The sequence below is a fragment of the Nannospalax galili genome, unplaced genomic scaffold (genome assembly GCF_000622305.1).
Source record: "Nannospalax galili isolate Female #2095 unplaced genomic scaffold, S.galili_v1.0 scaffold652, whole genome shotgun sequence".
NCBI classification, from domain to species: domain Eukaryota; kingdom Metazoa; phylum Chordata; class Mammalia; order Rodentia; family Spalacidae; genus Nannospalax; species Nannospalax galili.
In genome coordinates, this window is record NW_008332152.1 from 2,277,627 (window position 1) to 2,290,145 (window position 12,519).

The 12,519-nt window shown below is 57.7% G+C and overlaps 2 protein-coding genes across 2 annotated transcripts in view; both read left to right on the top strand.

Annotated features, from left to right (window-relative positions):
- The window catches only part of Pwp2 (PWP2 small subunit processome component), a 14,629-nt gene extending 3,738 nt beyond the window's left edge, over positions 1–10,891 (top strand). Inside the window, exons 6-21 of the mRNA XM_008827391.3 lie at positions 242–377; positions 588–811; positions 1,863–2,006; positions 2,296–2,366; positions 2,906–3,042; positions 3,416–3,564; positions 3,679–3,826; positions 4,040–4,190; positions 4,891–5,071; positions 5,693–5,840; positions 6,580–6,688; positions 7,242–7,307; positions 7,652–7,870; positions 7,986–8,136; positions 8,252–8,326; positions 9,616–10,891. Of these exons, the coding sequence (XP_008825613.1) occupies positions 242–377; positions 588–811; positions 1,863–2,006; positions 2,296–2,366; positions 2,906–3,042; positions 3,416–3,564; positions 3,679–3,826; positions 4,040–4,190; positions 4,891–5,071; positions 5,693–5,840; positions 6,580–6,688; positions 7,242–7,307; positions 7,652–7,870; positions 7,986–8,136; positions 8,252–8,326; positions 9,616–9,784 (2,278 nt within the window). The 3' untranslated portion in view covers positions 9,785–10,891. The remainder of the gene's footprint in view (positions 1–241; positions 378–587; positions 812–1,862; positions 2,007–2,295; positions 2,367–2,905; positions 3,043–3,415; positions 3,565–3,678; positions 3,827–4,039; positions 4,191–4,890; positions 5,072–5,692; positions 5,841–6,579; positions 6,689–7,241; positions 7,308–7,651; positions 7,871–7,985; positions 8,137–8,251; positions 8,327–9,615) is intronic.
- Positions 10,892–12,226: 1,335 nt separating this feature from the next.
- Gatd3a (glutamine amidotransferase like class 1 domain containing 3A) overlaps positions 12,227–12,519 on the top strand; it is a gene marked incomplete in the record, with an annotated part of 7,590 nt that continues 7,297 nt past the window's right edge. The window contains 1 exon segment of the mRNA XM_029560787.1: positions 12,227–12,467. Coding sequence (XP_029416647.1) covers positions 12,309–12,467 — 159 coding nt within the window.

Below are 12,519 nucleotides of genomic sequence, written 5' to 3' on the forward strand. Positions count from 1 at the left end.
GGTTTGAGTTCCCCCAGGGGCCCTGTGGTTCTCCCCTCTTTTGGGGGGGCGGGGGTGTGTCGCCTTGGGGGGGGGGGGTACAGGCGCCCTGTGGTCTCACCCCTCTTTAGGAGGCAGGGGTGTGTTACCTTGGGTACAGGTGCCCTGTGGTCTCACCCCTCTTTAGGAAGCAGGGTTGTGTTCCCCGGTGGCCACTAGGACAGCAGCAGCAGCTTCAGTCCTGAGCAGAAGTCTCTTCCAGGTGCTTTGTGGTTGGAAGCAAAGACATGTCCACGTGGGTGTTTGGAGCTGAGCGCTGGGACAACCTCATCTATTATGCCTTGGGTGGACACAAGGACGCCATCGTCGCCTGTTTCTTCGAGTCCAACAGCCTAGACGTATGTTCCATACTGGGGTCCCTAACCCAGCAGTCCCTGAGCCCCCACAAGGTTGCGTCTAGGTTGCCTCTAGGAGCTCTCTCAGGACTGGTGTTGGCCACCTGCCCAGGTGGAAGGGCCCTTGAGGGGCTGGTGTCCCAGAGCCAAACTGGAGGGAGGGTGTCTGATGTCTGCTGGGCAGCCGAGTCCAGCCCGGTGCTTCCCTTGCAGCTCTACTCCCTCAGCCAGGATGGAGCCCTGTGTGTGTGGCAGTGTGACACACCCCCTGAGGGCCTGAGGCTAAAGGCCCCTAAGGGCTGGAAGGCAGACCTCCTGCAGAGGGAGGAGGAGGAAGAGGAGGAGGAAGAGGGAGAACGAGAGACCACCATCCAGGGGAAGGCTGTGCCAGCCGAGCAGGAAAAGACGGGGAAAGTGAAGTACTCACGGCTGGCCAAGTAGGTCTCCGCACCCGGGCTCTGTGCTCCTGTGGGAATGCAGATCCAGGTCTCCAGAGAGCAGGCCCCCAGTGCTTGGTGGAGGACCCTGTCCTGTAAGCCAGAGGAGCCTGCCTCAGGAGTCTGATGTGTAGCCTCTGGGGCAGGGTGCAGGAGGTGGGACAGGAGGGGAGGCGAGTCTAGGGTAGACTGGCGTCAGCTCCTCTGGCGTGTATTGGTGGCTGATCACAGTCACTTAGAGTGGGGTTAGCAACTGTAGGTGGCTGTGTGTCACAGCCTGCTCTGTGGAGTGGCTGCTTCAGCCCACACCCATCCATTCAGTTATTTGGCACCCTCTATGTGCTGAGCTCTGGCCCTGACCCTGGGAACATATCACCTGGCTTCCCCTTAGAGGTGTGGAGGGATTGTGTGGCCATGTGCGGTGACGGTAACATAATGGGGCTGTGGGTGAAGGAGGACCTCTGACTTCAGATAAGAGCCACTGCCTGGGGTAGAGGATAGTACCCTGGAAGGAGGCCGTCAGGGTGACTGGACTGTGGGGGTGCCGGACTGGGAGATGAGGGGTGGGAAGGGGCTACTCTGCCATAACAGGCAGGTTGGATGGACTCGAGGTCCCTGTGGAGTCTTAGGATGTCCCAGCTGGGGTCAGGACTTGGCCCGGGATGGGGTGTGCTTGACCTCATCCTGGAGAGGAAGCATCCACTGGGGCTGTAGGCAGGTACCAGTGTGGAGGGAAGGACCATCTATGGCCTCCACTGTCTGAAAGGGAAGGGTGGGGTGGAGCCTTGCTTTGAAGAGGGCTTGGCGACAGGTCTGGGTCACCACACCTAAAGCTGGAGTTGTTTCCTGTGTTACATGTGAGATGGGACCTGCTAGAGGAAGCGGAGAGCCTGGCGGCCTGGCTGTGCTGCTCCCGCAGCTCCAGCCACTCTTACTCCCCTGGGCCTCTGGCTCAGGCCTTTGGGCAGGAGTGGAGACCCTGGCGGGTGTCTCTGGCCCTGAGCTGAGTGAAGGAGCCTCCATGTCTTCCCCTCTCTGTATGTCAATCCAGGTACTTCTTCAATAAAGAAGGAGACTTTAACAGCCTGACGGCTGCCGCTTATCACAAGAAAACGCATCTCTTGGTCACAGGATTTGCTTCTGGAATCTTTCATCTGCACGAGCTCCCAGAGTTCAACCTCATCCACTCCTTGAGGTGAGTCCTGCTCGCCGGGGTGCTCCCCTGCAGCCCGTGAGCCTTGTGCTCCAACCACAGCTTCAGGCTCGGGTGCGTCAGGTGTTTCTGCTTCGTGCCCTTGTTCTTTCCCATCTCATCATCCTGAGAACGCAGGGAAAATTAAAATGCTAATGCCACAAGAGCCTGCAGGCAGGTGCCAATGTGGAGCGCAATGGGTTTGCAGGGGGGATTGTGTTGGGGAGAGGCGTGGGGCCAAGGGCTGCTGGCTGTCCCTGCTCACCTACCCGTCCGCACCTCATCTGCTCAGCATCTCCGATCAGAGGGTCACTTCAGTTGCCGTCAACAGCTCCGGGGACTGGATCGCCTTTGGCTGCTCAGGTTTGTTCTGCTCTGCCATAGAAAGGAAACCTCCGAGGGACCTGAAGTCAGCCTCAGAGCAGAGAGCAGGGTGGAGCCAGCGTGGACCCTGTGGGACTCCAGTGCCACACTGTGCCTCCTGTAGTGGAGGCGCCCCAGGGAGAGTGGCCTCCAGTAGCCTGTTCTGAGCAGGACCACAGCGGCTCTTGGGGGGGTGGGTGTGGCAGGAGTCCGGGACGTTGAATAGCAGTTGCGCTCAAGGCTCATGCTTGACTTTCAGTCCTTCCGTGGCCTTTGGTCTTGGCCTCTGGAGGCTGTGGCAACGATCCTTGCCCTGAAGTCCCCAGTCTTGCCTCTGCTCTAGCCCCGGGTTGGTCAGGGCTGTGGACGGTAGGGCCACTCCCTTTACTCTGGGCTGCCTTAGGCCTAAGGGCTCATGGTGGGCTCGGACCTGCCTGACCCACGTTGCAGAAGCAGTTGGGGAATACCTTGTCTTGTGCTGGTTGTGGAGGCTGGGGGTCGGTGTCCAGGTGGTACCTCCAACTCCCCTGTGCCCGCAGGCCTGGGCCAGCTGCTGGTGTGGGAGTGGCAGAGTGAGTCCTATGTGCTCAAGCAGCAGGGTCACTTCAACAGCATGGTATCCCTGGCCTACTCCCCTGATGGGCAGTACATTGTCACCGGAGGGGATGATGGCAAGGTGAGCCCTGGGCTTTCATCAGGCTGAGCTGTGGGCAGGCCTGCTGGGTGGGGGTTGGCCTGGAGTTCTCAGGTTTCATCAGGCTGAGCTGTGGGCAGGCCTGCTGAGTGGGGGGTTGGCCTGGAGTTCTCAGGTTTAATAGCCCTGATGGGCTTCTGACAAAGGTAACCGTTTGGTGGAATTTGGAGAGGGTCCAAGGGTTCTGTTAGAGTAATGGTGCCAGCAGCCAGCCTCTGAAGGGGCATGTACTTACTGGGCTGCCTCAGACCACATGCAGCTCTGGCTAGAACTCCAGTCTCCAGGCATCATCTGTGTCTGCAGCTCCCGTGTGCGCCCACCACAGGTGTTCACGACTCCCGTGTGCCCACCACAGGTCAAGGTGTGGAACACCCTCAGCGGCTTCTGCTTCATCACTTTCACAGAGCACTCCAGTGGGGTCACCGGGGTGACATTCACTGCCACCAGCCACGTCATCGTCACCTCCTCCATGGATGGCACCGTGCGAGCCTTTGACCTTCACAGGTACGGTTCCCTCTGAGCACCAGGACTCCAGTTCCTGTGCAGGCAGTGCACTGGGGAGCTGCAGGTCGGGGCGGGAGAGAAAGTGGGGTTGCCTACCTCGACCTTATTCTGCAGGTACCGGAACTTCCGCACCTTCACATCTCCTCGCCCCACACAGTTCTCCTGTGTGGCCGTTGACTCGAGTGGGGAAATCGTCTCTGCAGGGGCCCAGGACTCCTTCGAGATCTTTGTGTGGTCCATGCAGACAGGCAGGCTTCTTGATGTAAGTGCAGCTGGTCCCCTGACTCTCTTCTGCAGGTGCTGGGTGGCAGGCCTGGGGTGAGACTGGCTACTCTGCTCTCTACCTTGCAAAACTGAGCCTTAGCTCAGGGACCTGGGAGCAGAGTGGGGACAGGACTCCTCAGAGTCAAGCAGCATGATTCTGGAAGGCCTGCGCCCCGCTCCCCCATCCGCCTCTGACCTTCTGCTGCTCCAGGTTTTGTCTGGCCACGAGGGGCCTATCAGTGGTCTGTGCTTTAACCCGATGAAGTCCATCCTGGCCAGTTCATCTTGGGACAAGACCGTGCGCCTGTGGGACATGTTCGACAGTTGGAGAACCAAAGAGACCCTGGCCTTTACCTCTGATGGTGAGCTGTGGCAGTGTTTGGCAGACCCAGGGACCAGGGTCAGAGCCAAATGTTCCTGCCACCATCCAGCCTTGATCTTCTCTGGCACGCCTCCCTCGCCTCTGTCTTAGCTGTATATTTGATATGAGCTCAGAGAGAGGGGAGAGTGATGCCAGCCCCGGCCCCAGCAGCTCAGCAACTACTGAGGTAGGTGTGAGGCCAGAGTGGCCCACCGTCGGGCTGCACCAGGTTCTCAGCTGTCTCTTCCTCCTGCTGGTTGAGGCTCCTTAAACCCCTGTGGCCTTGGGAGGGGCCAGCACTCTGCTGGTCTGTGACCCAGGAGGAAGAAGTGCTTTAGGTGCCCTGTGTACCTCTCACCTGACCCTAGCCTTGGGCACGCTGTAGCCCTGGCACTGTCCCCTGTACTTTGACTTGCCCTGTGTTCCCTCAGGGTAACCTTGGCTCTGGCTCACTTTCAGTCAAGCCTTTGTAACTGGATGGCTCCGTGCCCTCCACACCTCATCATTGAGATGGCCAGTGGTGCATGTTCTGGTGGGGCTGTGCGGCACCCCTACCCCCAGGGTTTGTGTTGCACCCTTACACATGAGGGCTGTGTGTCCCGGTGCGAACTTCCTGCAAACCTCAGTGCACTGATCTGGTGTCGGGGCACATCCTGTTTGCTAGGCTCAACTCCTTGGGCCTGAGGTTTGTTTCTCTTTAGCCCTAGCTGTGACTTTTCGGCCTGATGGTGCAGAGCTGGCTGTGGCCACACTGAATTCACAGATCACCTTCTGGGACCCTGAGAATGCCGTGCAGATGGGATCCATCGAGGGCAGGCATGATCTCAAGACAGGCAGGAAGGAGCTGGACAAGATCACAGCCAAACACTCGGCCAAGGGCAAGTGAGTGCTTGGGCGGGGGGGTATGGCCAGAGCAGGGTACAGGCCCCTTGGCTGTCTCGTCTGTTGGGTGGGTCTGGTGCCCTGTATAGACCCAAGACCCTTGAGGCCAGGTGCTCGCAGCCATCTCCTTGGGCATAGTCTTTGTTCTGAGACTGCCTAGTCCCTAGTAGCGGTGGAGCCTAAGCCTCCACAGGAGCGAAGCTGCTTCTGGGTCCAGGCCGCTTTATACCCAGCAAGGAAGTGCTGTAGATGTGCTAGACATGAACTTGCACACCCCAGAGGCAGACTCCACTTTCAAGCCATTGTGAGCCTGGTGTCCGGTGTGCCCCACAGAGGGGTGACGACAGGTGGGCTGCTTTCTGTGCCTCCTGGGACCCAGCTGTAGCCACGTAGTCCTGGACTACCTCTGATGCACCTCTCTCAAGTGGTACCAAAGAAGGGTGTAGCTATGTGCCCTGTTGGAGGTCACGGGTGTGCCTGCCTTGCTGAGGCTAGTCATGGAACACTGGGAGACACTTGTGTGAGAAGTGGTCACCTCCCGGGGTGCACCTACCTGTTCAGGGTGGCATGTGGACCCATGTTGAAGCCCTTGGTGCCTGAGAGCCCATGTCTTCCACCCAGGGCCTTCACCACTCTCTGCTACTCAGCCGATGGCCAGAACATCCTGGCGGGGGGCATGTCCAAGTTCGTGTGCCTTTATCACGTCCGGGAGCAGATCCTCGTGAAGAGGTTTGAGCTCTCCTGTAACCTCTCCCTGGACGCCATGGAGGTGAGTGGTGGTGCCAGCCCCACAGAAGGTGCTCTGGCTCCCAACCCTGGGTGAGCCAAGATGTAGTCAGCACACCGACTGTTGGCTGAGGTGCAGAGCAGGGCCTATACTGGCACAGCTACCCAGCATAGCCTGCTCCTCACCAGGGCCTGGCATCTTCTGCCCTTTGGGGCTGTGATGCCACCTGGTTAGGTGGCTTGGAGGACAAGGGTGTCCAGCAAAAACTGGCTCAACAAATGCTGCAACCCTGTGAGCGAAGGAGCAGGGTCTGATAGTATAGACAGGTCACGGCCAGGCACAGCTTTCTGTCTGTCCCTGGGCCATCTGCAGTTCCAGCGTTAAAAGGGCTGTGTCCCCACCACTTTTTGGGTGCCTGCCCTTGTTTGCTGCAGCCTGTGGCCCAAGTCTCCCTCATGCTCTGCTCTAGGAACACGGGTGAGGGTGGAGTTGCTACCAAAGCTTCTGAGCACGCCTTTGGCTGCCTGGATGCAGCTGTCCTCATGAGGGAAGCTGAGTTCCCATGGTGAGAGGCAGCCCCATCCCCACATTGCCATTGTACAGCCAGAGTGACCGCCCCCCTGCCATCAGTGGCACGCGCCAAAGGAAGAACAGGGCCCATGTGTCGGGTCCTGATTCTAGACCTAGCTGAGGGTTTGCTCAGACCTAGCTGAGGGTTTGCCTACTTTCAGTGGTGTGAGTGAGGGAGAAAAGGGTAACACTTCCATGGCTTCTGTTCTAGGAATTTCTGAACCGTAGAAAGATGACAGAGTTTGGCAACCTGGCGCTCATTGACCAAGACGCTGGGGAAGAGGAGGGGGTGGCAATTCCGTTGCCAGGTGTAAAGAAAGGTGAGCCAAAGTCCCCGTCCATGTCCTGCCCCCACCCACGTTCCTTTTTCTGCTCCCTCCCTGGGGCTGCAGAGTTTGGAGTCAGTGGCTGTTTCTGCATGGTGGCATTCTGCTGGAAGCTGGGGGCCAGCAGCTTCTCCAGATGGAAGAGGGCCCCACCTGTGTGTTCCAGGGACTCCATGCCACGGGGCATGGGACCACCCAGGTCTGTAGACGGTCCTGGTGAACATCCATGAGCCAGAAAACCAGAGCACCTCTATGGAGGCCCTTCCTGGACCAGCGGGCCTACCCTAGGCTGGGTGGGACTTCAGGTCCAGAAGAAAGGCCTGGATGGGAGCCATGCTCGCAGGCCTGTGCACCAGTGCCCGGCTCCATCAAGGCCGCAGCACTTGGGACAGGCTCTGGTGCTGCTGGCAGATGGCGGGAAGACTGCTTTGATCCTGAACTCTGACAGGAGGGGAAGGCTGCTCTTAGGTCCCTTTGGCCCCCCTTGGCCAGTCTGGAGACCTGAAGGCTGGCTTGGCCTTAGTACATTTATCCCCTCCTCCCCCAGGTGACATGAGTTCTCGACACTTCAAACCTGAAATCAGGGTGACATCTCTGCGCTTCTCTCCCACTGGTGAGCCATAACCCTTGGTGGGTGCCAATCCTGGTAGTGTTGGGACCTTATTCCCAGGGACGGGGTCACTGCGGAGCCACTGGCAGGCTCTGGGCAGTGTTCCTGTGACTAGGAAAGAACTGGTTGCATGCTTGCCCTGGTCCTTGAGGTACAGACGGCTGTGTGCTGGCTGGGTAGCAAGCGGCCCTGGGAGGATAGCTGCCTGCAGTCTGTTAGTGCCTGCTATGGCAAAGCAGGAGAAGGGGTGGCCCTAGCTCCCACCGTGGCAGTGTCTTCGAATGTTTCCTTCTTTAAAACCTGGGCTTTCAAGTTCTGAGGACTCCCCTTTGCTGCTCACTTCCAAGGACGCTGCTGGGCGGCCACCAGCACAGAAGGGCTCCTCATCTTCTCCCTGGATGCCCAGATGCTCTTTGATCCGTTTGAACTGGACACCGGTGTGACCCCCAGGAGGATCCGTGAGGCACTGAGGCAGCGGGAGTACACCCGGGCCATCCTCATGGCCTTCCGTCTCAATGAGAGGAAGCTGGCACAGGAGGCCCTGGAGGCCGTGCCACAGGACGAGAGTGAGTAGGGCCGCCAGTGGCCACTCCGCAAACACAGAGCAAACACGGGGCCCCAGGTGTGCCCGCTCCTCCTCCTGACCCGACTTTGCAGAACAAACGTGGCTTCTTTCCACAGTTGATGTTGTCAGTGCTTCTCTTCCTGAGCTGTACGTAGAGAAAGTGCTGGAGTTCTTAGCTGCCTCCTTTGAGGTGTCACGTCACCTTGAGTTCTACCTTCTGTGGACACAGAAACTGCTCATGTCACATGGACAGCGGCTGAAGTCCAGGTAGAATGGGTTCCCCACCTCTGGTACGCTTCACTGGGGGTCACCAACCAGCAGATCATAGTGGCTATGGGTGGGGGGGTCTCCTGCAGATGCATTGATGACGTTGCCTTTCCAGGGCAGGGCAGCTGCTGCCTGTGGTCCAGTTTCTTCAGAAGGGTCTCCAGCGGCACCTGGACGATGTGGCCAAGCTGTACGTGCTACAGGGCTGGCAGGGCAGGGTGGGGCAGTTCTTGCAGCTGCTTCTGGTCGGGATTACTCCTGTGGGGTCTGATTGGGAACAGAAGGTTCTAGTATCAGAGGTGCTTATTCTCCTGTCTGCTGGGTGAATGATTCTGTTTTCCACCCACACCAGGATGTGGGGTGATCACCTCTGGGTGTGGCTGACACTGAAGTGCAGGTACTATGAACACTTGCCACAGCTGGACAGCTGGGAGTGGGACACGCCTGAGGTGTAGTCAAGCCCTTCGCCTTGGGAAGGGCAGGTCACCATCCCAGGCCCATGTAGCCTGACTTGCACCTGCATTTCACCTCTGTGGGCAGTGGAAGTGGTTACAGGCCGTGGGGCTGGGCAGCCTGGATTCCTGGGATATGACACTATGTGCATGGGTCTCCCAGTGTGGTGGTAATACAGTGCTTGGGACATGCTGGCCAGCCGGGTCCTGTGTACATCCTCTGCTGACACCTCCTCCAGGTGGTTTCTTGGTGGTCTGTTTGCCTGTTGTCCCTAGAACAACTCTGGACCATAAAGATGGGTCACCCTATTGAGAGAGCTCATCTGTCACTGAGCAGCTGCCAGATGTCCCACTGACTTGTAAATGGCCTTTTTCCTGTCTACGAGTCTCTATCCAGGGTCCCTAAGAGATACTGGTACCTGGGCCTGTGGTTCTCCACCATCATCCCTTCTGTCTGTATGAGTTAGGAGTCTAGAGCAAGCCCTTCCTGCCCTTTGACCCCCAGTCCTGACTGGCTGCCCTCACGGAAGACCAGTGTTGGGGGGTTGAGCTGAGGTGTGAGATCTGCACTTAGGGAAGTGTGTGGTGCGGCCTTTTCCCTGCCTGGCATGTCCTTAACTCTAGAGCTCTGCAGGAGAATGCTCTTATTCTCCTTTCCTCTTAGATAAGGTGCTTGTCTGCCAGGGCGTAGGACACACTGGCTTTGTGTAGGTTTGAGAGACAGCTATGTCTTTGATATCACGGCAGCCATAAGTGCAGGATGCAGCTTTTTCCTTCACCTCAGTTCTGTGCCCCTCACTCTAGGAGGTGAGGTAGGAATTCCCCTTTGTGGATGTGGAGAATCAGCCCTCTGGCCGTAGTGGAAGGGTGGGTTGCCAGTGCCCTAGGCTGGGCGGGGCAGGAACCAGATCTGCCTGGGAGAGGTGGCAGTATGTTGGCGACAGGAGCATCTGATCCCTGCTGGAGGGTGCTGGGTGGTGTGGGAAGTGGCAGTTGCTTGTGCTAACCTGATGCCCTGTGTCCACAGATGTGACTGGAACCGGTACAACATCCAGTATGCTCTGGCAGTGTCCAAGCAGCGGGGCATGAAACGTGCCCTGGAGCCTTTGGAAACAGAGGAGGACTCAGACACATCTGATGAAGACAGTCTGCACTTGCTTGGGAGAGCCGGAGATGAAGAAGAGATGCCGATGTAGAGCCACCACCGCAGCCGGACTGGAGATGGAACTACTGGGCTCAGGAAGTGGGCAAGGCCAGAGGTCCCAGGACCCTGCAGCAGTGATTTTGTGGGACTGCACACGGGGTCATCAGGGCAGCAGGCCAACTTCTCAGTCCAGGACCAAGATGGGTGCCACAGGCACATGTATGCTGTGGGCCTCAGGTGCTGGAGTTCACCTTTTTGAGGGGCAGTTTCACAGTATGGATTCAAGTGTCCTGTCAGTTATTTATATTTTTAATACAAAGTTCTAAGGGTGAACTTAGGGTTAAAAAACATGAGCTTTTTAAATTTTGAAGACTAGTCTCAACTCTGATTTTCAGATGTTTGTCCTGAGTAGTCATACAGGGTATCAGGTGAGCAGGGTAGAGCAGAGTGGACACCTGCCCAGCCCTGTCATCTACGTAGATACAGACAGGAAGCGAGCACCCGCTGACCTAGGAGGGTAGATGTGACATCCCAGGCTTAGCTCTTCCGAAAGAGGTTGTGCAGGTCTGTGCTGAGATGCACAGTTCATGTGGAAGAGGGGACAGCCCCTCCATCCCAGACGTTTCCTCTGCGTGGTTGGCCAGGCCAGGGCCAGCCTGTTGTTCTCAGTAAGGTGACCCATAGGTCCCAGCTCCCAGGACAGTAACTGCCCACTGGCTTCCTTGGCTGTCAAGGACACAGGAACTGATAGATGTGACATCTGGTGCACTGAGAGCCACAGCTGTCACACCTGAGAGCGCCCTGGTCACCTGGAATGCACTCAGGTTGGAAGACCAGAGTGTGGGCAGAAACCAGGGGCTCTCGGTGTCACCAGGTCTTTTCCATGTGTGGCTCAGAGTAGAAAACAGTTACTCCCTGTTCTGCCCTGCACAGAATCCAAAATGTCCCTCCTCACCTCGGGCTCGTTGATGTCACATGCACGGTAGACAGCTGAATAATGTGCTGGAGATGGAGGACTGTGGTGGGGGCCCAGGAGCTTTGCTCTGTCACTGCCCAGACTCACTGCCTGTTACAGCACTTCCTCTCAGACTGGGGCTCACTTGTTTTAGGCCCATCCTGTGACCCCTCTGTGTGGATAATACAATTTTATGGTGCCTTATCTGTGTGTGGTGCTGGGGAGGGAACCTTGGGCTCTGAGCCACCCCCAGCCATCATCCACCTCTGATGGGTTTGTCATCCGGAAGTAGGGCTCTGTCACCGTTCCGTGCCTTCTCTGGTGCCTCATTGCACACACCTGCTCTCTGTAGATGGCTACATGCAAACTTCCTGACTGCCCCAATGAGCAGCTGTGCTGCAGGGGCCACAGCAGTGTCACTTGGAACTAACCCCAACAAAGGTTGGGCCACCATGCCCCCCATGCTCCTTGACCTTTGCTGTGTACCCCATCCTGTGTCTCCTAAATATTAAGGGGTGCTCTTCAGCCTAAGTCCCAAATGGAAATGCCCAGTAGCTGGGATGTGAGGTGGAGGTTTGATAGAGCCCGCTATCCCCCAGGGCTGAAGAAGCAGGGACACCCCTGAGACCCTGCAGTAGAGCTGGTCAGGACCAGAGGGCAGTGAGTGCACTGTAACAAGCCTACAAGGCCCTGCAGCCGCCATCTCGGTAGCATAAAAACTTTGGAGTGAAGAGCCAGAATGGTATGTCTCCATTTTGGCTAGCTTCTTCAGACAAGCCCGGACAAGCTCAGGCGTATTCTAAATTTTTACAGAAGCTATAACCCAAGCCCTGGACATATAAAAGCTTTATAAGGTATGAACAAAAACTTCTGACCCTAAAAGATATCAGCACTTTCTAATGCCCTCAAGTCAGCCCCTACCAGTCAAGACCCCCCCCCCCAGCAATGCGGGGACATCCAATTACTTTAAAAAGATGCTGGGTGCGGTTGCGGGTTTCCGTGGACTGCCCCAATAAAAGCCCCTGCCTGCTATTCGGGGCCAGACTCCATCTTTGGCTCGCGGAGTCTGTGCCCAGCTAGCCTCCATTTGGTCGTTTTTTAAGTTCCTGAATAAAGTTTTTGTATAATCTTTTTTGGTATCTGTGGGGAATTATTAGCATTTTCGAACCCTAACACGGAGGTTGAAAACCATGGAGTGCGGCCACCCGGCAGCCCTGGGCCTGGCACAAGGCTTGACTGGAGCGGACAGGCGTGCACACTCCGCGGGGGAGTGGGGGGGTGGGGGGGTGAGGAGCGCTCCCCGGTCTGGTTGTCTGGTTGCCTGGGAACCACACTAACAGTACCAGGGAGGCTGGAGACCGGGCTCAGCGGTAACGAACAGGCTGACACGCAACTCCAGCTCCAGGGATCTCATCCAGGAGTACGCAAACAAATCACTGACAGGCGCTGGTCCAAAGACTGCGCAGGCGCGGCTCCGCCCACCATCCCTCGGGACCGAGGAGGGGGCGTGTCCCACTCGCCGCAGCCACTGGGCATGCGCGGCTCCTCCTATGGGCGGGCACACATCTGCAGGCCTGCGCCGCTCCTGCACAGCTCTGCGACCCTGCTGTCCTGCACAGTCATGGCAGCCGTCAGGGCTCTGGTGACGTGGAGACTAGCGACAGCCGCGCGCTCTCCGTTCTCAGGACTCCTGCGGTCTCTCTCTGCGTGCCACACGCCGTCCTCCCAGCGCGCTGCCCTTCACGGCTCTGCGCCGTGCCCCGGGGCCAGGGTCGCGTTGGTAAGTGCTCGGCCCCGCCCCGCCCACTCCGCCCTCCCCGCTGTGAGCCGCC